Raw genomic sequence first — 23,833 nt, 5'->3', positions numbered from 1 at the left:
GGTCAAGGTTGTTTTTTATCATTGCTCCTGCCGTTGGAACGAGCTATACGTATAAAAATACCTTTAAATACGCGCTTACTTAAAATATTTTGTTACTTAATTATGTACCTCTAACATTAATCATTAATATAAATTGTTTTGTACAAATCGACAACTTGAACATACGTCACGTAGTGTTTTAACGAATATATGTTTAAAAATATTGTTTTTTTTTTTTTTATTTAATAAACGTCTGCGAATATTATTTATTTTAATTAAAATACTTGAAGCAATGTGACTTAAGTGTGTACTATGCCGTGGATTAGTTCACGGCGGGTTATTACCTTTAGGTTTTTCTATTTTATTAATAATTGAACGCTATAAAGTATCTGTCGGTGTAACGTGTCTTGATTCATGTTCGATGCCTGCTCTTTCCAATATTTTTATGGATTGCTAGTTATAATATAAATAAGATTTCCATCCCGTATGTGTCATAACTAAGTGTGGTGACTTAACAAATAAAAGTTAAACTATTCGATTTTGTGTTTTATTTTATTCGTTGGTACAAGTACACTACACCTTGACGTTGACTATCATTCAATGACAACCTTAATTTTATTGTAAAATGTCAAAATGTTCGAGACAGTTCTGTAACCGAGTTTTTGAAACGCCTCTAAACGTTACAAACAAAAATATTTATGAATGTATTTTAAAACAAGTTCTTGAGCCCTCCAATAAATCAAATAAAGCATTTAGAATGCAGTAAAGCTGTTTCTTGATATGTCAGGGTGGTATCAATTTGCCTTAATGTGACATTAATAAAATCAATCAAAATACTCTTTATTGTACATTGTGTAATAAATACATGAGAGCCGAGATGGCCCAGTGGTTAGAACGCGTGCATCTTAACCGATGATTTCGGGTTCAAACACAAGCAGGCACCACTGAATTTTCATGTTCTTAATTTGTGTTTATAATTCATCTCGTGCTCGGCGTTGAAGGAAAACATCGTGAGGAAACCTGCATGTGTCTAATTTCAACGAAATTCTGCCACATGTGTATTCCACCAACCCGCATTGGAGCAGCGTGGTGGAATATGCTCCAAACTTTCTCAAAGGGAGAGGAGGCCTTAGCTCAGCAGTGGGAAATTTACAGGCTGGTAATGATGACGATGATGATGAATGAATAAACACATAAATAAATCACATTCAAGAAAGATGCACAAGAGGCGGCTTTATCGCAGACTTTAATACAGACAACCATCTTCCAGACAACCTTAAGATGGCGGTAAGAAAAAGGAAGGTGTGAATATAGCATAATTATGATAAACATAAAAACTAGGGCGAGAAGGAGCTTGAAGAGAAACAAGGCTTTGGCCATGTCTCAGATATAAGAATAGCATGTATATTTTTACAATCAAAGGAAGACAATATAAATAGTGTTCAGGAATGTTTTATGCGTTAATATGAATAAAATCGCGTTTTTGTGCTACCAGAGAAATAAAATAAGTGTTTCGCTAAGCGTTTTCACGTTTAACTGTTGATTATTAGATACGATTCAAGTTAAGTAAAATTATTGATACTACAATACTTTAACGGCTAAGTGGGACAGCATACTGCGTCGCTGAAAATATATCGATAACGTTTCGGTATTGATAGTCCAAAATTGCACCAAATCAGCACTGACAGTACAAGATCAGCCAAATAAATATATGTTAACCTTCAAAATTTTATTTTGATCGTCGATTTTATTTATTTTTTTGCATAGAGAAATATACCAAACGCTACAAAGACATTGATATACGACCGTATCTCACTAAGGTATTCAATTATTATAACACTTATTTCTACTAAACATCCCGTCTTATCAAATTTTGATTTAGTCTAAAGAAGCATAAGGAAACAAATCACGCAAATCTGCAACTATCAGGATTTTTGATGTCTTGGTGATTTTGGAAATCTTTTTTTCTTAAATTTTAGTTATTAACTCTATCTGTATGTATTGAATCAAATACAATTATTTTGATTTCGAAAAAAATTAAAAAAGAGGTGAAGATTCGTGTTAAATAAAAAGCCACATATAATTAATTTATTTATTAAAACAATTCACTACTTTGTATGATAATAAACCAAAACTGTTTTGGTATTAAAGATCAAATCTAATTCTAAACATTGCACATCTATTTTGACTAATCTAACAATAAGTCAAAGTCTCTACCACACTCAATTTATATCAATCAAATAACACGACTAAATATTAAAAAAATTCTAAAGTGACGTTGGTAAAATAATGATGTGCACAGCACAACCAGAAATCCTTAATTTTTTTTGTTATCAATTCATAGTGATTTTTTATTGATTTTTTTATTTGAGTGTGGTATGACATACACACTAAAATATATATATTCGTCATACAACAATGTTTTTTTATATATGAATACATATACATCATAGGTAACAATTCTATATATTTCGCTAATAAAATCACTTAACAAAGAACTCACTGGACATTTTATTCCTGTGATTTCGGTACAGATAACAGAATAAATATATTTTTATAATAAAAAAATAAAAAAAATTACATACTTTTATATTTTAATGATATAATTTTATTAGGTAAATATATTAAATATTAAAAATCAGATTCGATTCCTGATTATTACATATAGAATATTTAAATACTCCTAGAATTAAAACGAAACTTTTTTTTTTAATTTTTGAATATAATTAACAAAGATTTAACGATAATTATTCATTAAAATGTTTTTTTTTTAAATAACAGAATACTTAAATTAATATAGTCATGATTGCTTCGAAGTCATGGATAAAATCACTAGGTTTCTTTATATTTTCCTAAAACTTACGATTTAGATAATAATGACGTGATGTTATTTATGTACTTAGGAAAAACCTAGTTCATTACGAGAATTAGTAATTATTCTAAAACTGACCATCAGGCTTAGTACTCGAATCAAAGTGGCATTGGAGAGGCCTTGTTTATGGCAAGGATGTAGCCCATAGACAATTTGATGCATAAATATACCGTCTAAATATGACTCCAGCGCTACCAGTTCGATTCGAGGGTTTCAAGGCACTAAATTTATTGCCACAACAACTAAATACTATTTTTAAATAAAAATCTTTGTTAAAACGGAAACGAATTGAAATATTTTTTTTTTATTTAGCCGAAATGACGTATTCATTTTTTTTCTGATTTTAGATTTCCGTGCAATAGCGAGACATTAAAATAGTTTTTTTTTTCAATATCAAATTAAAAAAGATATCCAATTGATTTTTTTTTTCTATTTCTATATTAACTATATTCTAACGTAATTTATTATAACATTAATAGTATTATACTAATTCATCTTATCACAAGTGACGAATTAAAGATACATTATTTATAAAACAATCGGAAGACATTTGATTTTGTTGTTTTAAACCTTATTCAACTAACATTAGTATTATGCTGATTCTTGAACTAAATACAAAAACTAAATTTAACACTAACATTTATCCTGTTATAGCTGTAGGGCATCAAGTATTTCACTAAATTATACTATTTTGTTTAAATTAATGAGATTAATGATTTTGTGACTGTTTCAAACATTTAAAACGATCTGTATTTTATTATAAGTGATTTATTTTGATTTCAGTACTAAATTAATAGATTTGTTTAAAGGTGACTCGATATCATAGAATTTTATAATTTTGATTAACATTGTTATAACCGTTTTTTACGAATACTTAATTTGCTTTAAAAAAAAAAAACCTAGTAAAATAAACATGAAACGTCGATGTAGAATCACGAAGAAAATTTAAATACTATCACTGTTAAATCATTTGCATGTATTTGTTTTACGCGTTTACTTATTTTGACGAATTATTATTATTATTATTGCTTTTTTAGAACCACGACAAGATTTTAAACTTCGAATAAAAAAAAAAAGTATAAACAGTCAGATTTCGTCAACTTATCCTTATGGCATTATATATAGTTCTGTTTGTCTTAATTTTATTTCTATTTTCTAAACTAATTGAGCGTTGTCTTACACTAAATTTATAAATGATTACAAGTAGATATTTGGTTCTTTGCTAAAACGTGAATCAGCACCTTAATATCACTGTTTTTCGAGAAACGTTATAATGATGACTAATAAACTAAAAAAAATACAATAATTTAACAATTGTTTTTTTTTTTTTTAATGTTTTAATTTAATTGGCGCCATACGTCAAATGATGTTTATAACTAGAAAATTATTTGCATAATAGGTGTACCTATTAAATATTATAGTTTAAACTAAGAATATATTATTTTATTTCATTTAATAAAATCCTTCCTTACTATCCAAATGATCAACAATAAATAAAATATTTAAAATGAACATTATAAACACGCGGCGATCAATTATTATGTAACGTTAAAACTTCATATCTTAAAACGAAATACTCATTGGGTGCGAGTAACATTGATAGTTGATTTACCTAAACATGAGAAATATATCATAATATCACGTTACTTGAGCCGTTCATTGACTGAAATAATATCAATTATTCATGAATTCGTTGGCAAGCTGCGATTTATTTTTGACTAACATATATTTTTTAATATTTATGAAAAATTGAACTTGATTGTTTTTTTAATTTATTGTAAATGAACAGGAACAAAAGTTATATCATTCAAAAGGTGTGCCATAGATGTGCACAAGAAGACGAATTTCGTAAAAAGAAAAAAAAAAACAACGACCCCAGACTATAATAGACAAAAGTTATAATAGAATAAAATATACATTTACGAAGATATATTTCTGATAAATAATATATAGACTATATGTAATATTTAGTTAAAAATGTTTAAATAAATTTCTTAATTTATGTATAACGTGGATGCCTTAAATATTCTTTGTACGCAGATTAAAAATTGAAATATATTTGCGTTATCTATGTGACGTTTTATTACATAAGCAATTTGTAACACTTTGGTTTGTAAGGAAAACTACGGTATTGCATAGATCTTATCACTTCTACTATTTTAGAAATATATTATATTATATCTATTGGGATATAACTAAGCGTCTATGATCTAAATTTGAGCGATATTGTCATATCATTGTTATACGACTTAATTTTGAAAGATCACGAAGAATTATATAAATTCGACGATCTTAAAATATCACCTAGTTGACCATGAAAATAGGCCATTCGGGGCAAGCGGCTGGGGGTGGGATGGGGAGCGGTGATCCCCCACCTACTGACACTACTTCCGGTATCTGAAAAATAAAATTTCTTTGTTTATTTATTGTTTTGTTATACTATAAGCGCTTAGTAAATAACGATTTATAAAGACTATATGCATATTCCAATAGCAGAACTAAAGATAAAGAAAGTCTTAGATTTTATTTATTCCATGTTTCATATTCAACTTACTAATAACTCTGCTATATTGTGCATTACAAATAATTCACAATTAAAACTTTATTTATAATACAACAGTATATCACTTAACTATTTATATATTTTTTAACAAATTTAACTTCAAAAAGTTCCAATAACAACTTCACTAACATTGCAAACGCTAAATTTTCATAAAACCGCAATGGGAACCATAGATTATATAAATCTTAACTAGTGACGTCACGTCAATTCAAGGTCAACATTGTTTGTATCTTCACTCGTGATATTGGAATAGTCAATAATCAGTCCTATCTGTGGTTAAGAGATGTTTTTATAATCCAAAATTCCTCATTGCTATCCAAATTACACTCAAAGTCATCGATTTCAGTAATTAAAGTACAATATTTTAGTTATAATTTATTTTCTCAAGCAGTACCTTTGGAAATGATAATATATTTTTAAATTAATACTGTTTCCAGTTTATCCTTATATAAAAATATCAGTCAGTTAATGGCACACAGCTGGATTTGTCCAATTGGTTTGAGAAAAAATTAATACAGTTACCAGTTTATCCTTATATAAAAATATCAGTCAGTTAACGTCCCACAGCTGGACAAAGGTTTGAGAAAAGATTATTAGCGTGTCAGTATTAAATTTACCATAGTTTGGGGATGATGCGGCGGATGGTAATAATGCGCCGGCGACACTGGCGGCGTGGGGTAGCCCCAGTAGACGAGGGGCGGCGGTAACGTCGGCCCCATCGCTGGGTAATAGTACGTCACTGGACCTACGCAATACGTTTCATCATTATAAGACTCACCATCGTTAATATTTGGCAATTATATTTAAAAATCGAATTGAACTTTGTTATATTCTAATTAATAACATCATTTATCAATGATTCATTTGTCTTTGGGCCGATTGAAGTTACTCATGCAGTTTGTTAGTCACAAATATTTATAAAGTATGGTCCGTACTTTTGCCACAAGCCATTCTATCTTTTAAGTACTGGACCGAATGCGTTTAATCCGATGTATATTGTGAATGTTTTGTAGATAAATAATACGATTTCGTTATATATTTATCCCATGATCATTAAATATTCTGTTCAGTTACAATAGATACATGTGAAAATTACCCATAGATACATAATTTGAAAAATGTTTTGCTGAAATATTCATAGATATTAAGATAATATGAACAGAAGTTGAACTATTCTTTACGAAAAAAACTCACCACAGATCACGATCGTAAAATGTCGGTCATATGGGACAATTATTTTATAATAATTATTGCACTCACCGAATACACTTATCTATACAGTTCTTAGTTTTTTCCGAATAGAATGTTAAGTATGAAATGACACGTCTTATTACAAATGTAACTCCAGCAAAACACTTATACTTACGACCGAAGGACATACACAATGTTGGTTATGTAATTAAATCGATGAACACTCACCAGGGCCTCAGAACGCATTAACAGTCCACCAAAGCAGTGCGCAACTTACACCAATACTCTGTTACACACGTCGCCGATGCCGCCAACCACCAAGCTAGTCTGCGGACTTTACCAAACTTATGCTGGCCTAGTACCCTAGTATGTACTTAGCACCACTTCTATGCGACTTCAACTACTTTTTTTAAATATCATTCAATCGTATCTTCGAAACTAATATATATATATTTTAAATTATGAAAAAACTAAAGACAGTTAAACAAATCGCGCTTTTAAAATATTAATTTAGGAAGCGATTTTTTCTCCCACAATGAATACCCCCATTTTCGAATAGTAGTTTGTATGTTTAATTTGAAGTTGAAGTCGCTCTCAAAATAAATGCGATACTCAAGAATAGGAAGGAGCGCAACTGATGTGATCCCACAACATATGATAGTCGATACTTACGCCTCGTTATTGTGATGATTACTTGGTGTAACATTCAGGGCAACCTTAACCCATGACATCCGATTAATTCCTTCTAAGAAAGCACAAAAACTTCCTACACACACTGAAGCTCTGAGTTTTCCCATTTTACAAGATTTGTAACTGTCTGTCACCGAAGTTTCCATGCATTTTAGAAAGCACATAATTAATGTTGACTGTTTATTTATTATTAAAGGAGAACTTTTAACCAATTTCAAACAATATAAAACTCTTTTTTATTTTATCATCCAAATTAAAGCTCAAAATTTACAGACCAGTCTAACTAATAATTACACCAAAATTAAAAAAAAAAACAAATTAAATATTCTCCTTTAACATTAAGTCATGATTTTTTTTAAAGAAGCCTTTTTTTGTGCTTTTTACTTAGAAATGATTCATATTCGGTTCGTATTGACCGTTTGATATTTTCCCAAAGGCTTTTATTGAGACATTTTAATATCTAAAGAAGGTACTAAATACTAAGCTATGTTAAGAGAGGGGAGACGGATATGATTGTGCTATTCGTGTTTGTTATCTTGTGAAGAAAGGTTAAGATATAATGTGTAAAGGTTAAGAAATAATGGATATTATAAGTTTTCTATTGATATTTTCACTGCGTAAATGAAAACTCATGAACACTTCTTTTAATCATAATGTTTATATTAAATAAATTTTGATTTATGCAGTGTCTCTATTTTTAAATTATATTTGTATAAAGTCCGTTGAGAACATATAGACATATTGTTCCCACTATATTAACGAATATAGTAGTGAGTTTTCTGTAACAATTATATATTTATATATATGTATACCACAAGTGCCGCACCACATACAGCGTGCATTGTACACTCGAATCGTGAACAGTTAGTAAAACATATACAATACTCGCTGGACCATAGACAAGTAGAAGCTAGTGTTAGTGAATTATTTAGCCCTCCTTCACAAGTTCACGTACTACGTACAGCCAACTTTAACTCAGATATAGCACAATCACCCACATAGCAGAAAAACGCAATAACCAAGTTCTAACACGGAAAAGTATTGATTTATTAAAAGTACGCAACTAAAATTAGGCAACTAGTATAATGTTAACTCATAATGGAATCAACGGATCATTTATCATTAGAGAAAAAAGAAACTCGATTTATAATATCTTACATCTAATGTATGTTACTCTTCTTAACTTATATTTATTTCAAATTTGACCAATAACGCTAATCGAATAAAAATATTTCCATCAAAAACATATAAAAACTTTTTCGTTATTTTCATAAAATATCTGTCATGATATATGATTTGGATGTTTAGCGTTATTGTCACCATTACAGTATTAAGAGAGAGTGAGTTCAAAATATCACCATTTTAAACCTTAATGTGCGAACATAAAGTTCAAAATCGAAGAACGACAAAGGTTAAACAAGCTTATCTGGATCAACACGAATGTTTCCTCACACCACCTCCCCCAGTCACTACACGCTAAGATATTTCAATCAGATTATATAAAAAGACAACTCTACACATAGACAAGTTTAATGAGATAGAGTATAGTGAAAAATAAACCTTTTTTTAAAATTGTAAGTGTTATCAATTTTTATTCGCAACAATCTATAAAATCACCAACAATTACACAATAGTGTAGAATATTTCGTTGTCAATTTTACTTTGGTAGAAATTTTATGCGTGAGTCTTAACTCTCAAACTAATTTAATGTTTATAAAAGTAACAATTAATACGCATTTAAAGTATAAAAAGATTGAAATATCCCAGTCCAGTAGAATAACAAAGAATTATAAAGCGAAAGAAGGCTTGAGAGGGAGACAGGAAGCTTGTGCGTGTAAATGACTGGAGGAACTTACCATTCCATCGACTATTGGAAGACACTAAGCCCTAATCTCCTTAACATTATAAAGCAGGGGCCAGCCGTGTGGCTTATAACGTCATAGGAACAATGTGAACAGTTCTACCATAAACTAAATACAGTCTACGACGATTTAACTTTTTTAATATATTTTTTATAGATTGATTTGATAGATGGTAAAAATGTTCGTCTACTGTGATAGTAGTTTATAATCCAGAGTACCAAGATAAAGCTACAATCGTGTACATTTGTATTAAACAATAACATACAGATACTACCGGCCGCGCTGTGCTCTGGAAAACGGCGAACGAACGCTAGAAGCGAAATAATCATCGTCGTCCATGCACATAATATAGATACTTAATAAAACCATCCATGCCAACCCCGACTCTCTGAGGAACACGTTATTAATATTTTTTATTCATAAAGTGCAACACTTACCGTTTATATCCAAAGTCCATGCGCATTTTCCATAACACAACCCGTACGGATATATATTTTGAATAATCAAATTACTCCACGGTTGTAGCTAGTGTTGCCAGTTTATAATAATAAAACAACCTACAATATAGGTTTAATATTCGAATTGATTTTAGTGTATGCCACGCGCTACTGACCGTAGAGTGAAATGATCAGAAATTAACACATTATAATTTTATATTATTCTATAAATTTTGATATCGTTGAATCGACCAGAGGTTAGATATAACTGTCAAAGTTGTACTTTATATAATATATGACAGAACAAATATTAGCCATTACACCAATTCGTGACTAAAGCCCCCAACCTAGTGAATTTGAGACAATGGCAACACCATAGACAATGATAGGTTTAATTATTATTTAAATTAACATATTTTCAAATTTGATCGGTAATTATTATTTGAAAATACGTTATAGACATAATTTTATATATAAACTAAATTATGTGGTGTGAGGTAACGAACAATGATTTATCGTGTTTATTAAATATAAAGGTTAATTTGGATGATTTGAGTTGTGGGAGGACGGAAGGGAGAATGACATTGGAAGGAACATTCGAGAACGCTCTCGAATGTTACAGAAACATCGACCGCCGACTAACACACGAGTTCTTTAAAATTAATCGCGTTTAAAGTATACTCATAAAATTAATAATTAAATTCATCACTAACAGTGCGTCAACAAACGAATTAATCTAAACAAAAATATAAAAAACAAAACGTAAAACTAAACACAGGTGCGTTACTGATACATGTATATCGGAACGAGTTAAGTACCTAAACGTTTAATTCCATCGGTTGGATAAGTACTAAATTTACTTTCTCAGACTTTCGATCAGCCTTGCGAAATTGGCAAATACATTGCACGTGGAATGTCTAAATTCAAAATCACATCAACGATCACGCATAAGCTCCACGGATAAAAGCAAACTTACAATATACGTTAACTGTCATAAAAAACCTCGGGTTCACTTAAAAATATATCTAAAGTTCAACAATGATTAAAGTCGGTATATAATCAACAAATAACTGATTACGACGTAATCTTACTCCTATAGAAGCTGCAAAAACTGCCGCAGTTCATATCTCGAAGCGATATAGAAATCGACGATCTCTTAAATTCATATATTTAACATTACGTTTAAGTAAAAATATCGGTACTCGGTATCTACGGTATATCTACGCTAACGCGAAGGCACTAACACTACGGTTTATTTGAGCTTATTGTCATTTCGATACCCTGTCGTTTCGACGGCGCCGCCGCCAGCCGGTCGCGGCCTCTACACGCCGGGGTAGTACGGGTAGGTGGGGAACATGGACATGGACAGCGAGGCGGGGAAGGGGGACGAGACGGAGGCGGGCAGCGCGGCGGAGAGCGCCGTGCCGTAGCCCGGCAGGCCGGCGGGCAGGCCGGGCAGCGCGCTGTACGACGACAGCACGGGGCTGGAGTTGGCGTACGAGAACACGGGCGCGGACGAGGCGTAGGACAGCAGCGGCAGCGACAGCGCCGGCGCCAGCTGCGGCGGCAGCGCGTACGGCCGCTTGGCGGGGGAGCCGTCCGCGGGGGGGAAGGCGCGCTCGTACGTGCGCTTGGTGGGCAGCATGGAGGGCTGCGGGAGCATGGGCAGGCCGGGGTAGGACGGCGCGGGCGAGCGCATGTAGGGCAGGAAGGGCACGAGGGGGGGGCGCAGGGACAGCAGCAGGTTCTCGTGCTGGCGGGCCAGGAGGTTCTGGTGCGCGATGTGTTGCGCCAGGAGGCGGGGCGCGGGCGGCGGGGGGGAGAGCAACGTACCGGGGGAGAGCACCTTGGGGGAGGTGGCGGGGGTGACGCCGCCGGTCAGCACCAAGTTCATGTCGTCGCCGGAGCACTGGAACACCTGCGGGCGGCGGAAACGTTGAGCGATTCGTTGCTGCGAGTGAGGGTGGCAACTTAATAAGGTCGATCAAGTTACCTCGATGTACCGCTGCTTCTTGCCGAAGGTCATATACCGATGGTGCTTCTGCTGCGCGCACAGGAAAGCGCTGGCTTCGCTATCCATTTGGATAAACGCTTCACCACTCGGATGGCCCTGGATGATATAGGTTTTTAGTACATGCTAACTAAACTATTTTGAGAGAATCCGTCGATTTGTTTGTTATTAATATATTATTTCTCATTTTGTTCAGAGAAGTGCAATTACTTCTAATGTAATTCGTAAATAATTATTTAAAAAAAACCCGCTGATTTTTTTACTTATGGTATGTACATAAAAAACAGATATTTGATGTTATTATTTACTGAAACGTTAGTTAAATATAAGTGCTCAAAATCTCTCTTAGCGAAAGCCAACTTCAAATGAAACCGATGCCTAAGCTGTACATCTTGTATCAAATATGGATATGCTACCAACTATACTATACCAATAATACTTTTGGAAACCAACCGAAGTATTTGATCTTTTTTTAAATATTCATTTCTTTCTCTACAATTTTAGAGGTCCGTTATTTTTGTACTGTATATTGATTTTGTGTGGTCGTGTCGTCCCATAATCGCGTCAACGCGAGAAAAATATTGAAAAAATATTTACTTGTGAATTGTACACCATGTGCACGCCTTGCATCACGATGTTCTTCGCGAACTCGTCCAAGAATGTCAGTATGTGTTCAACCTGCGTAAAAAAACACACATTTAGACAATTAATTAATAATTAATTTATGATATTTATCAAATAAATATTATATTCAATAACTTTAACCATTTGCCATAGGATTGAGTTGAGTGAGTCCGAGATATTCTGTACACCAGTTCACTTAACCTTCTAATAACCTTCAACAACACAAAACTTCGTTGATTTACGGTAATGTTGTATTTGCGTGTTGTAGGAGCTTATAAGCACAATAATCCTAGCTTCTCAATGGAGACTAGTGAACTGCGCAGGAGTTATTATAGTACAAACATACTTCTTACACTCTCTTCAAATCTATTAAGTCTACCATGCCGACATCATTTTTTTGAGCTGCATTTCAATCGAAATAAACTGACTTCTCTGGTCATGGAAGCTGGTGAACTCCAGTCGAAGATAATAGCTGTATAGTAATAATAAATTACTCACTTGGGCTTCGTAAGGCAGTCCCCTCAGTCGCACACAGTCCTTGGCGGTGCCGGAGGTGATGACGTGTTGCGGGACCAGCGCCACGGGCAGCAGGCCCTCGGCGGGCGCGCTCGCTGTGGACGGCGTGCTGGCCTGGCTGGTCCGGGTTTCCAGCGACCGATTAAGTACCTGCGATGATCATATTCATAAAAGGTAAACATGTTAAAAAATTAAAGCAATTTGTTTATAAAGAGCCGAGATGGAGTGGTTAGAACACCAATCTTAACCAATTATTGCGGGTTCAAACCCGGGCTAGCACCACTGAATTTTTACGTGCTTAACTTGTGTTTATAATTCATCTCGTACTCGGCGGTTAAGGAAAACATCGTGAGGAAACCTGCATGTGTATAATTTCAACGAAATTCTGCCACATGTGTATCCACCGATCCGCATTGGAGCAGCGTGGTGGAATATGGTCCTAACCTTCTTCTCAAAGGGAGAGTATGTACATGTTGTTGTTGTTTATAAATTTAATAGAAAAATGTTATATATTTAGCATTTTCCATTGTAATCTTTATGTATGTATCTGTGGTTGAGCGTATATCTTACCATGAACTCCAAGGGCAGGCTGAACATAAGAAGTAACAAAATTACCACAAAGTATCACATTAAACATTGTTAGAGCACAACTCGCGTGCGAATAAACGATCTCGTATCGTACGTTCGTATTGTCATTATACGTAATCGTAACTTGGTCGCGGTCCAAGGCCGAAGGGAGTTTTTACCTCACTATCCTAATGGTCTGTTTTTGCACAGCTTTTTCGCCTAATTTAAGATTTCCTCGTGATTTGACACTTGAGTTCATTTGTTTCTTTTTGCCATTATAACAAACACGTGCTCGCTCTGTCACATGGTTCTATTGTATCGTTGCTAATTTGTTTTTCTCTAATTTTTTTGCACCATTTTGTTGGCTTTGATGCCTTATGAGCTATAGGCGAATTTATGGATGAGAATCTGCCACTTGTCTAGCAGAAACCGCATTGGACCAGAGTTGTTGAATAAGGTCCGAACTACTCAATAAAGATATATTAAGAGCCGAGATGGCATAGTGGTTAGACCGCGTGCATCTTAACCGATGATTGCGGGTTCAAATCCAGGCAAGCACCATTGAATTTGCATGTGCTTAATTTGTGTTTATAATTCATCTCGTGCTCGGCGGTGAAGGAAAACATCGTGAGGAATCTTGCATGTGTCTAATTCTGCCACATGTGTATCCACCAACCCGCATTGGAGCAGCGTGGTGGAATATGCTCTAAAACCTTCTCCTCAAAAAGGAGAGGAGGCCTTAGCCCAGCAGTGGGAAATTTACAGGCTGTTAATGCAATTAATTCAAATAGGCAGTTCCTCAATTATTACTAATGGGTATTAAAAAATAAGTAAATGATAACAGCGGTATATGGCAATATTGTTTCATTTGGATGTTGATATCAATAATTCGATTTTAACTTCGAATAAACTTTCCTATAACGGCCTATTTCCAATGTTCAAACATCGAGTAACACTTTTTCTTAAACACATTTCTATGTGAATAGAGAGATATGAAACGGCAATAAAACATTCAAATCGATTTCGTGCGAATGAAATGTCCGATTTTATGACGTAAATAATAAATATCTGGATACACCGGTTCGAAAACGATTTAACATTAATTACTGTTTTATAAATTCTGTTTACAAGGCGCGACAGTACAAGACATTTTTTTTTAAATTCCTTTAGTTATCAAACACGTTGTGACTCAATTAAGTCTTATTTGAAATTGTTTTTAGAATAGAGTAAATCTATCTTTACTCATCTTTACAAACTAATTACAATGTGAGCCAGTGTAATCACAGGCACAAGGGACATAACATCTTAGTTCCCAAGGTTGGTGGCGCATAGGTGATGTAAGGAATGGTTAATATTTCTTACAGCGCCTTTGTCTATGGGCGGTGGTGACCACTTACCATCAGGTGGCCCATATGCTCGTCCGCCAACAAATGCCATAAAAAAAAAACTAGATAAGTTTGTGCTATGTGTATAAAAACACATACATGTACGTGTACAAACGACGCGCTACTATTTTAGTTTGTGTTCGTGTATCCTTTATAAACTACAAAAACTCTTCTAATGTAGTAAATGAACTGAGGTTATTACCTAACAATGATAAGTAATTTTATTGCGCAAATTAATTTTAAAATCATTTTCTGATGTTCAAGTATGGGTGACGTCATCGTAGGCATACGAAGCTGACGCGATCGGTTTTCGTACTATCGAATGAAAATACGGTATCTAGTCAACTCTCAATCTGTTGTGAAAACACTTGCGTCAGCTCAAAAGCGTTTAGCTCAAACGTTACGTATAGAAAATTAGAAAAGAACGTGTATCTCTCAGGACGCCCGACAGAGAGAACTTAAACTAACCTAATTTGAAGCCCGACAGACTGGCGCCGTAACGCGTTACGTAACGAAGCGGTTTATCCTCCCATAAGAAGTTATCACTTAAAAAAATTGACTTTGTTATTTAACTTCTATCCTACCACAATAATTTAATTAAGCTATTAAGAATTTAATAGTAGGAATTGTAATTTTAATTTGATTTTTCCTCAATTTTAAAATCAAGATAACATTGTTCCCGCCGTTGATATGAAAGTCACTTGATTGAAACTTATCAATAGGTTAGGAAATTCAAGAGTACAGATAAAGAATGATTATTAACAGTCATTCAATATGTTGTTATAATCTGTGATTATGGTGATGTAAAAATAGTAAATGACATTGTACAACGACTTACAGAAGTCACAAGGTTGTTGTTTAATAATAAATTGATATTTTTTTACTTAAAGCACATTCCGAGTTCCTAATTTGAATTAATTCGTTTTTTTTTTAAGTAAGGCGAACACAACATTAACAGCGAACACAAAATTAGGGTCTAATATTAAATAAGAGCATAAAAATAATTTTGATAATAAGTTAAGTTTTTAAGTGTTATTTGTTTTTAATTATGTTTCTTAAAATTGTTATAAGTTTTTGCAGTAGGATGACAATGTTGCCGGGGAAGAGGGTGTTCGAGACTCGTTACGAAGCGGATAAGTTACAATTTTAAATGAAACATTAAGATAACTCTGACCAATGGCTTAAATGGCTCGATTTAAACAGATAGCACCATCATGTTCGGAAACATTACCAATATTTAAACTACCAACAACTAACCTGTTGGACCTCCGCTGTAGTAGATCGGAATAGCTCTATGTATCTCGCGCCTATCAGCTTGCGATGTCGCGAGAGAGCCTTCGGCGAGTCATCCTCTTTTGCGAAAAGGACAAAGGCATCGCCCGTCGCTCTGCCGTCCGCTCGCCTCACGAACAACACCCCCTCAGCACCATCGAGCACTTGGACTGGATCATCACCAATTGAGAAGAATTCCAGCTGTAAAACACACTTTATTAGAACGATCTTATATACCAATATTTTGTGCAGCACATAGACAAATACGTATATAAAAAATGGATGTATAAATTATTTTTAAGTATAATCTATATATAAAATTGTACTGTCTGTTCGTAATATTAAAATAAAAGCTTTTACCAAATGCATAATTATGTATGTATACACGCTACATATATCAAAATAACTTTTTTATTTTCAATTTTTGTCTGTCTGTCTGTTTGTTCCAGCTAATCACTGGAACGGCTGGACCGATTTTGACGGAACTTTCGCTGGCAGATAGCTGATGTAAGAAGGAGTAACTTAGGCTGCAACAGTAACTTTTTTGTTACATTCAAACGCGCACGAAGTCGCGGGCACAGCTCGTTATATTATATTTTTTATATGCAGTTCTTTCTGTCGTAAACATAAGTATTTTTTATGTTGTGGCAACACCCTGTTTTCATTTGTAAAATACTCTAACTCACAACTTGTTGCGGAGTCGCATCGTAGGGCAGGCCGCGCATGCGCACTATAACTTGCGCCCCACGTGACAGAAATGCGGCCGCCTCGCAAGTGGCACCACCTGCCACAGACAAGAAGTCCTCGCCGCTGGCACGGTACACCTGAACGAGATATTCAATATTTTTTAAATGTTATCTTACAAATATGAATAAAAAAGACGCTAATAAGTAAGATTTCAAGTTATTGCTTCTTCACAAGAGACATAAAACATTCCTTTATGTAGCCAAGCGTTTAAATTACTTTAAGACTTTAAGTTCACTACAACTACTTAACTTTACAGATCCCAAAATTAACATTTTTGTAGAAAAAATACATTTTCCTGGTCTAGTTAAACTTGGCTCACCTCGATGTACCGCGGCCCGATGTGGTGCTTATGCCGTTTAAGCGCCATGTCCCTGTGTTCTTGCGACACGAAGCGGACGAGCGCCTCACCGTTGCGTCGACCCTGAGGGGAGAGGCACAGAGCTACTCCACCCCTACACAAAAACGAAACAACCTTTATTCAAATACGTTCTTATTTAAATAACAATTTTACAAAGTCTATCAGCAACGACAAAAGAACTATACTGTTAGAACAAACTCGAAACCTACCGCAGACCTCGGTTGTGAAATGACAGACAGTGTTATGCGACTTTATACTAATAATAAATTTAAAGGACGCACATCACAATAGTAATCTGTATGTCAGTTATCGGGCTTTTAGAATTCAACAGACTGACTGATGGTTAGCCTAAACACCGACTTACTTGGCCACATTGAGTCCTCGGAAGAATTTAGCGATGTCCTGGTCTGATGATTGCCAGGGAAGACCTCTAGCTCGTACTATACAGTTTCCGTCAATATCATCGTCTTTTGAGCTGCAACAAAGAAAACTTAATCACTATTGGCGAAATAGCCCCCCCCCCCCCGCTCGAATAGTTACAAATGTATTGACAGTTAATAATAATTGATGTCTTTCTCATCCTTAAAATAACATCGCATAGTCTTTGTCCAGCAGTGAAACATTTATGAAAAATATTGTATATTAATAGCGTAAGCCGATTTTTATCCCAGCGATTATGGGACGATAGCTGAACATAAAAAATAATATCATTCAAAAAATTATGAATTTACAAAATGAATTCATTTAAACCACCGCGAAAGGGCGGCAGGTTGGGATATAGTTGGGAATGTAGCGTAGTTTGTTTGATTCTGATCTATATCTAATGTAAATCTATGGTTTGTTTATCGTTACTTTACAGACATGAATAAACTCCATGTTTGATGATGAAAACAGATAGATTATAAAAATAAAAACACATAATCCTGCTCACCTGGATACGCAATCTGTATATTAAGTAATTTATTAAACATTATCAATATTTAACATATTTAAAAACGTTAGTTGCCGTTACTTATCGAAATAAATTACTGATACGATGAGCTTAATAAACTAATCAATATAATTTATCGTCGTGATAGATAAACTAATTCTTTATTTATATAAATGATTTTATTAACGTTTACTTTCTAAACGGACTGTATATTGTAATGTTTTCGTAACGTTGTGTAAGTGACAGCAATATGCGTGTTAGTAAAAAGAGTAACTACTGAGTTTCTTATACGAAATTTTCAGATTTTACTTTTTTTATTAGTATAGTTAGGTCAAAGGACAAATGGTGAGATGGACACCAACATAGAAATTGAGCGCTGTAAGGAATATTAACCATTTCAAATATGCCAAAGCCCAACCTTGGGAGCTAAGATTGTAGCTTCACTGACTCACTAATCCTTCAAAGCGCAACACAATTCTAATTCTTGCTGTTTGGTGGTAGAATATATGACGAAGAGTTGGTATCTACCTAAGCTGGCCTACACGAAGCCTTACTAACAAGTAAAATATCGAACTTGTTAATAATGACGAATTTATTGGTCTTGTAAGTCTATTGGATTTAAATCTACCTGTAAACGTCCCACTTCTGGGCTAAAAAGAAAAAAAGACCTAATTGGATATTCTACCTTCCATTTCAATATGTGAACACAGACTTATCATCTAACGCATGCAGATTTCCTTCTGTAAGTTGTCCTTTATCATTGAATCCAGTTTCTTGAACCTACGATCTTAGTCTAAGATTCACATGTTCCAATCACTGAGTCATGTCGGCTCACTCATTAACAACATGCGCATTATGAACTATTTAGATTATGTTTTAATTACTAAACCAAACTTAATCATTTGCTATTTATCGTTTGCTGATAGATATCTTCAACACCGATTACTTTTTTTTGTTTCCAAATGATATCATAAAGGTTGCCTATGTACACTGGCTTATCTGAAAAGTGTTGCTAACCGGATACGGAAATAAAAACATACTGATACATTTAAAAAAAAGTAAATCAGCATTTATACGAATATCTTTAATAATATTAGAAATGCGAAAGTAACTCCTTCTGTCTGTCTGTTGTTCTTTCACGCCCAAACCGCTGATCCGAAAATCATGAAATTTGGAAGGAATCAAGCTTGAACTTCAAGGAACGACAATTCCATTTTTTTATGGTATACACATGATGATCAACCCCTAAAACGCGAGATAAATCGTCAGATAAGGCGTCAACTAGTATTATATATATATACAATATATATACAATATACATAATACATAATAATCCTAGATTCTAATATAAAATTAAAAATCACAGGTTTTCAATCGATAATTCCGTTTTTATCAGAGTACTTACTGAGCGGTCACGCCGCGCCGGCGTCATGAATACGTCGTAAAACTGTAACTGTGTATTGCATTCAAATTCATAATCTTTATTCAACTTAGAAGCATTAAACTAGCTTATTGATTGTCAAAAAAATTACCAACGGTTTATTGAGATTCGATTTTCGAATATTCGTAATGAAATTGTATTTGCACTATTCGTGGAACCATTAAGATTACCTACCTATGTCAAAAGATGGGCTTTATGAGCTACGTTGTTCCACTGCACGCTGGTGGACGTACATGACAGTGACTTCCATTATATATAGATTTCTTCATATCGATTTATGTAGCCATAACGAAATCTCCGGTCTCCGGGTAAAATAAATCCATAGTCTATTCCAACTACAAGAGGACTAGCAAATCGCATGAATTACCTTAGATTAACATTCATGCGATTTGCTAATAACTCAGCTATATTGTACACTACTAAGAGTTTATGATTGATATATATATCTTTATTTATGATATAACACTTAATTACTTATTTCTACATAAATTTTATTTCCAAAATTCCGATAACAGTTTCGTCGACGTTCAAAACGCAATTTTTCGCAAATCCATAGTGAATATCATAGATTAATCAAGCTCTCGACCAATGATATCGCGTCAATTTGCTGTCAAATGTTGTTTATTTAGATTTTCTCATGTTATGGTTGGAGTAGAGTATATCTATTAGAATTGAATACATATACAAGCAAATCGACTGCAAATTAGTAACAGATTGCATGTTTAATATATCTATGTCATATTTTACGTAAACGTCTTCCTTCAAGATATCGTCAATGTCAAGTTGATAGCAAATCCTCATATCTCCGTGTGACCCGGGACCTTTCTAACTTAAATGCAAAAACACGCACAGACTATAAACATTTACGAATCGAAACGATATTAGAATTTATTAAAATTTAGTTAAATAAACCAAATTGAAAATATAATGATCGAACGGTATACTTCTATTTTATTCTTTATGTATTTATATATATATATATATATATATATTTTAATATTGGACAACATCACATATATTACTCTGATCCCAATGTAAGTAGCTAAAGCACTTGTGTTATGGAAAATCAGAAGTAACGACGGTACCACAAACACCCAGACCCAAGTCAAAGTCAAAGTCAAAAATCTTTATTCAATATAGAAGTGTTTACACTTGCTTATTGATAGTCAAAAATCTACCACCGGTTCGGAATTTAACACCTCGGACCTGAGAAGAACCGGCGAAAGAAATTCAGCGGGATATTTTTTTTTCCATTTTGCATGTACACTAATAATTATATTTTAGTTATTTGAAACAGTCTGGAGGCGATGGAGGCGATTTCATTCCCAAGGTGTGCAGTCAACTAAAAAGTCATTAGTGTTGTAATATCCTTTAGAACTCAAACGCTCTTTAACGATTCTTTTGAATTTTATAATTGAATAATTTTGAACGTTTTCTGGGATCCTGTTGTAAAAACGTATACATTGCCCCAAAAAAGAGTTCCTAACCCTGTGTAATCGGGTACTTGGAGTAACAAGTTTATTCTTGTTCCTAGTGTTAATAGAATGTACGTCACAATTTCAGGGAAAATCATTTATGTTTTTGCGTACATACATAACATTATCAAAAACAAATTGAGAAGCGACAGTCATTATTTTAATTTCTTTAAATTTACCTCTTAACGAATCTTTTGGGCCCAGGTTATAAATTGCACGAATAGCTCTCTTCTGCAGTACCAAAATGGTATTAATGTCAGCTGCATTACCCCAGAGTAGGATGCCATACGACATTATACTGTGGAAATAACTGAAATACACAAGGCGAATCGTATCCACATCAGTCAAAAGTCTAATTTTTTTTACCGCATAGGCTGCAGAGCTGAGTCTATTCGCCAATTTATTTATATGGGGGCCCCATTGGAGCTTAGAGTCTATTCTCATACCAAGGAACTCTGTTGATTCTAAAATATCTAATGCTTCCCCGTTTAAAAGTACACTCGTTTTGACACATCTTACAGTAGTAGGAGTAGTGAATTTAATACATTTTGTCTTTTTAATATTTAACATTAAATTATTAGCACTAAACCAATTTACTATTTCAGAGAGAGCATTGTTCACATCGTCATATATTGAAAGACGTCTTTTTATTTTAAAAATTTAAGAAATATCATCAGCAAACAATACTATCTCGAGTTTATCACCTAGGAGATGTGGCAGGTCATTTATATAAACAAGGAAGATAAATGGTCCAAGAATTGGTCCTTGAGGGACCCCCACAGTAACTGGAGACCCGGGAGATCTCTTTCCATTTACTGCAACACTCTGAATCCGATTGCTCAGATACGAAATCAGAAGACTGAGTGCAGTGTCCCTAATTCCATAATGACGTATCTTCCTGACCAAAGTTTCGTGTTGCACACAATCAAAGGCCTTAGATAAATCACAAAATATCCCTAAGGCATCCTGTGACTCCTCCCAGGCCTTATAAATATTTTTAACGAGCTCAACACCAGCGTCAGTTGTCGAGCGACCCCTTGTCCAAATTGTTTCTTGTGTAGCAACTTGTTATTGTTAAAATGTACTAACATTTGATTTAGTAATAACTTTTCAAAGATCTTGCTAAGAATTGGTAGTACAGAGATGGGCCTATAGTTGTTGGGGTCTGATGTACTACCTGACTTAAATATTGGTAATACTCTACTATGTTTCATTAGGTCAGGAAACACGCCACTAAGGACACGATTATTAAATATAGTGACAAGGTAGGGTGCGATTACATCAATTATTGAATTGACTACCTTAACAGAGATCCCCCACAGATCGGCCGTTTTCTTAATATCTAGTGATCTGAAGGAACTTATTACATCATTTACACTTACTGTATTAAATTTAAAACTAATATTACATTCTTCCACATTGTTTTTTAATAATGATTCAGCAACGGTAGGAGAGGAATTTAATGAGTTAGTAGTCGAAAATGGAATGTCAGCAAAAAATATTTCAAAAACAGTTGCAACATCCCGATCTGAGGATAATAAATTGTTATCAAAATATAAGCTAAAGTCGGAGATGTTATTTTTGACTCTTCCAGTTTCGCAATTAATAATTTTCCATGTCATTTTAATCTTATCAGGTGCGTCAATAATTTTTTTTTTATTTGAATGATTTAGACATGAGACAACATAGAAAACTAATTAACTTTTTTACATCGACTCGGCCGGGAATCGAACTCGGGAACTCGAAGTGGCGTACCCATGAAAACTACTCGACCATGGAGATTGTCATTTACCCATTTTACATATTGTATTCTTATATAATCAATTTCCTCGTGAGATTTCAACAGCGTTACCGATTCGCCCACGTGCTTCGTAACGCAAAGTTTATTTAGCCTTTAACCAATAAATAATCAATAAGTGTAGTTGTTTATGTACCCAGAGATTAACGCGTTTAAAAAAACTAACTCTTCATCTACTTTATTGATATACTAATATTATAAATGTGAAAGTAACTCTATCTAACTGTCGTTCTTTCACGGCAAAACCACTAAAATGAATTTGATGAAATTTGTATGAATCTTGAACTCCAAGGAAGGACATGGATTACATACTTTAGCCTAAAAATTGACGAGCAATCTAAAATGCGAGAGAAGGCGGATCGACAACCAGTTAGTATATACATTATTTAGATAATTAAATAAAAATATTTAATAAGATTTGCATTACTATAATATTATATAACAATAAATACTGGTACTCTTTGTTAAGAGTTCAATTTAAACAAAATAATGTGCGCAAAGATCCGTCCTTTTGGGATTCTAAACTGTCATTCATTCAATCAAAAGTATATTTGAATCGAGAATTGATAGAATGATTATTATTTAAACAATTAGGGGCATGGTCGTTTGAAGTTTCGACAATAATGAGCGCGGATACTCCCGCCAAAACATTCAGACAATGGCACGGTTATGTTTCTGCTCAAACCATATGGTATTATTTTTATACAACTCACGCCATGGAAGTTGAGCAGTACACGATATCGTAATAAAATCATATTTTAAACTATCGTGTCTATATTACAGAGAAGTCAGTGAATTAATGATAAAAATCGTGGACTTCCAGGCAGAATATATATAAATTCATTTACATACTCTGTATTTAAAATTTATTAACATACTCTGTATTTAAAATTTCAACGCGGTATAGTTTAGTTTCCGAACCGGTGGCTTTAATTTTTTTTTTTTACAGAATTATTGCAATGATACAAATTAATTTAGCATTCCTATTTTACCCCGATTTTAAGCTTAGGGGTCAGGGTCGATCCTGCGACTTTTTACATCTTTAGGCCCGTAAACTATTATTGGGTTGATATGATAGTGATATTTACAAATACACTAAAAATTTAGTGAAACA

The 23,833-nt window shown here is 33.9% G+C and overlaps 1 protein-coding gene across 2 annotated transcripts in view; it reads right to left on the bottom strand.

Moving 5' to 3' along the window:
• Positions 1-2,057: 2,057 nt before the first annotated feature.
• The window catches only part of LOC113401850 (RNA-binding protein fusilli), a 98,727-nt gene continuing 76,951 nt past the window's right edge, over positions 2,058-23,833 (bottom strand). The window contains exons 7-16 of one of the 2 annotated variants that reach the window (XM_026641920.2): positions 17,439-17,549; positions 17,036-17,168; positions 16,656-16,793; positions 15,955-16,170; positions 12,728-12,895; positions 12,203-12,283; positions 11,588-11,704; positions 11,428-11,512; positions 6,032-6,159; positions 2,058-5,248 (exon numbers count right to left, since the gene is read on the bottom strand). In XM_026641920.2, coding sequence (XP_026497705.2) covers positions 5,156-5,248; positions 6,032-6,159; positions 11,428-11,512; positions 11,588-11,704; positions 12,203-12,283; positions 12,728-12,895; positions 15,955-16,170; positions 16,656-16,793; positions 17,036-17,168; positions 17,439-17,549 — 1,270 coding nt within the window. In that variant the 3' untranslated portion in view covers positions 2,058-5,155. Of the gene's footprint in view, positions 5,249-6,031; positions 6,160-8,991; positions 11,513-11,587; positions 11,705-12,202; positions 12,284-12,727; positions 12,896-15,954; positions 16,171-16,655; positions 16,794-17,035; positions 17,169-17,438; positions 17,550-23,833 lie in introns of those variants that run through there. The other variant, XM_026641919.2, reaches the window with a different exon arrangement.

Source organism: Vanessa tameamea, chromosome 25 (assembly GCF_037043105.1).
Source record: "Vanessa tameamea isolate UH-Manoa-2023 chromosome 25, ilVanTame1 primary haplotype, whole genome shotgun sequence".
NCBI lineage: Eukaryota > Metazoa > Arthropoda > Insecta > Lepidoptera > Nymphalidae > Vanessa > Vanessa tameamea.
The sequence above is the reverse complement of the archived record's forward strand: the minus strand, read 5'-3'. Positions and strand labels throughout refer to the sequence as shown.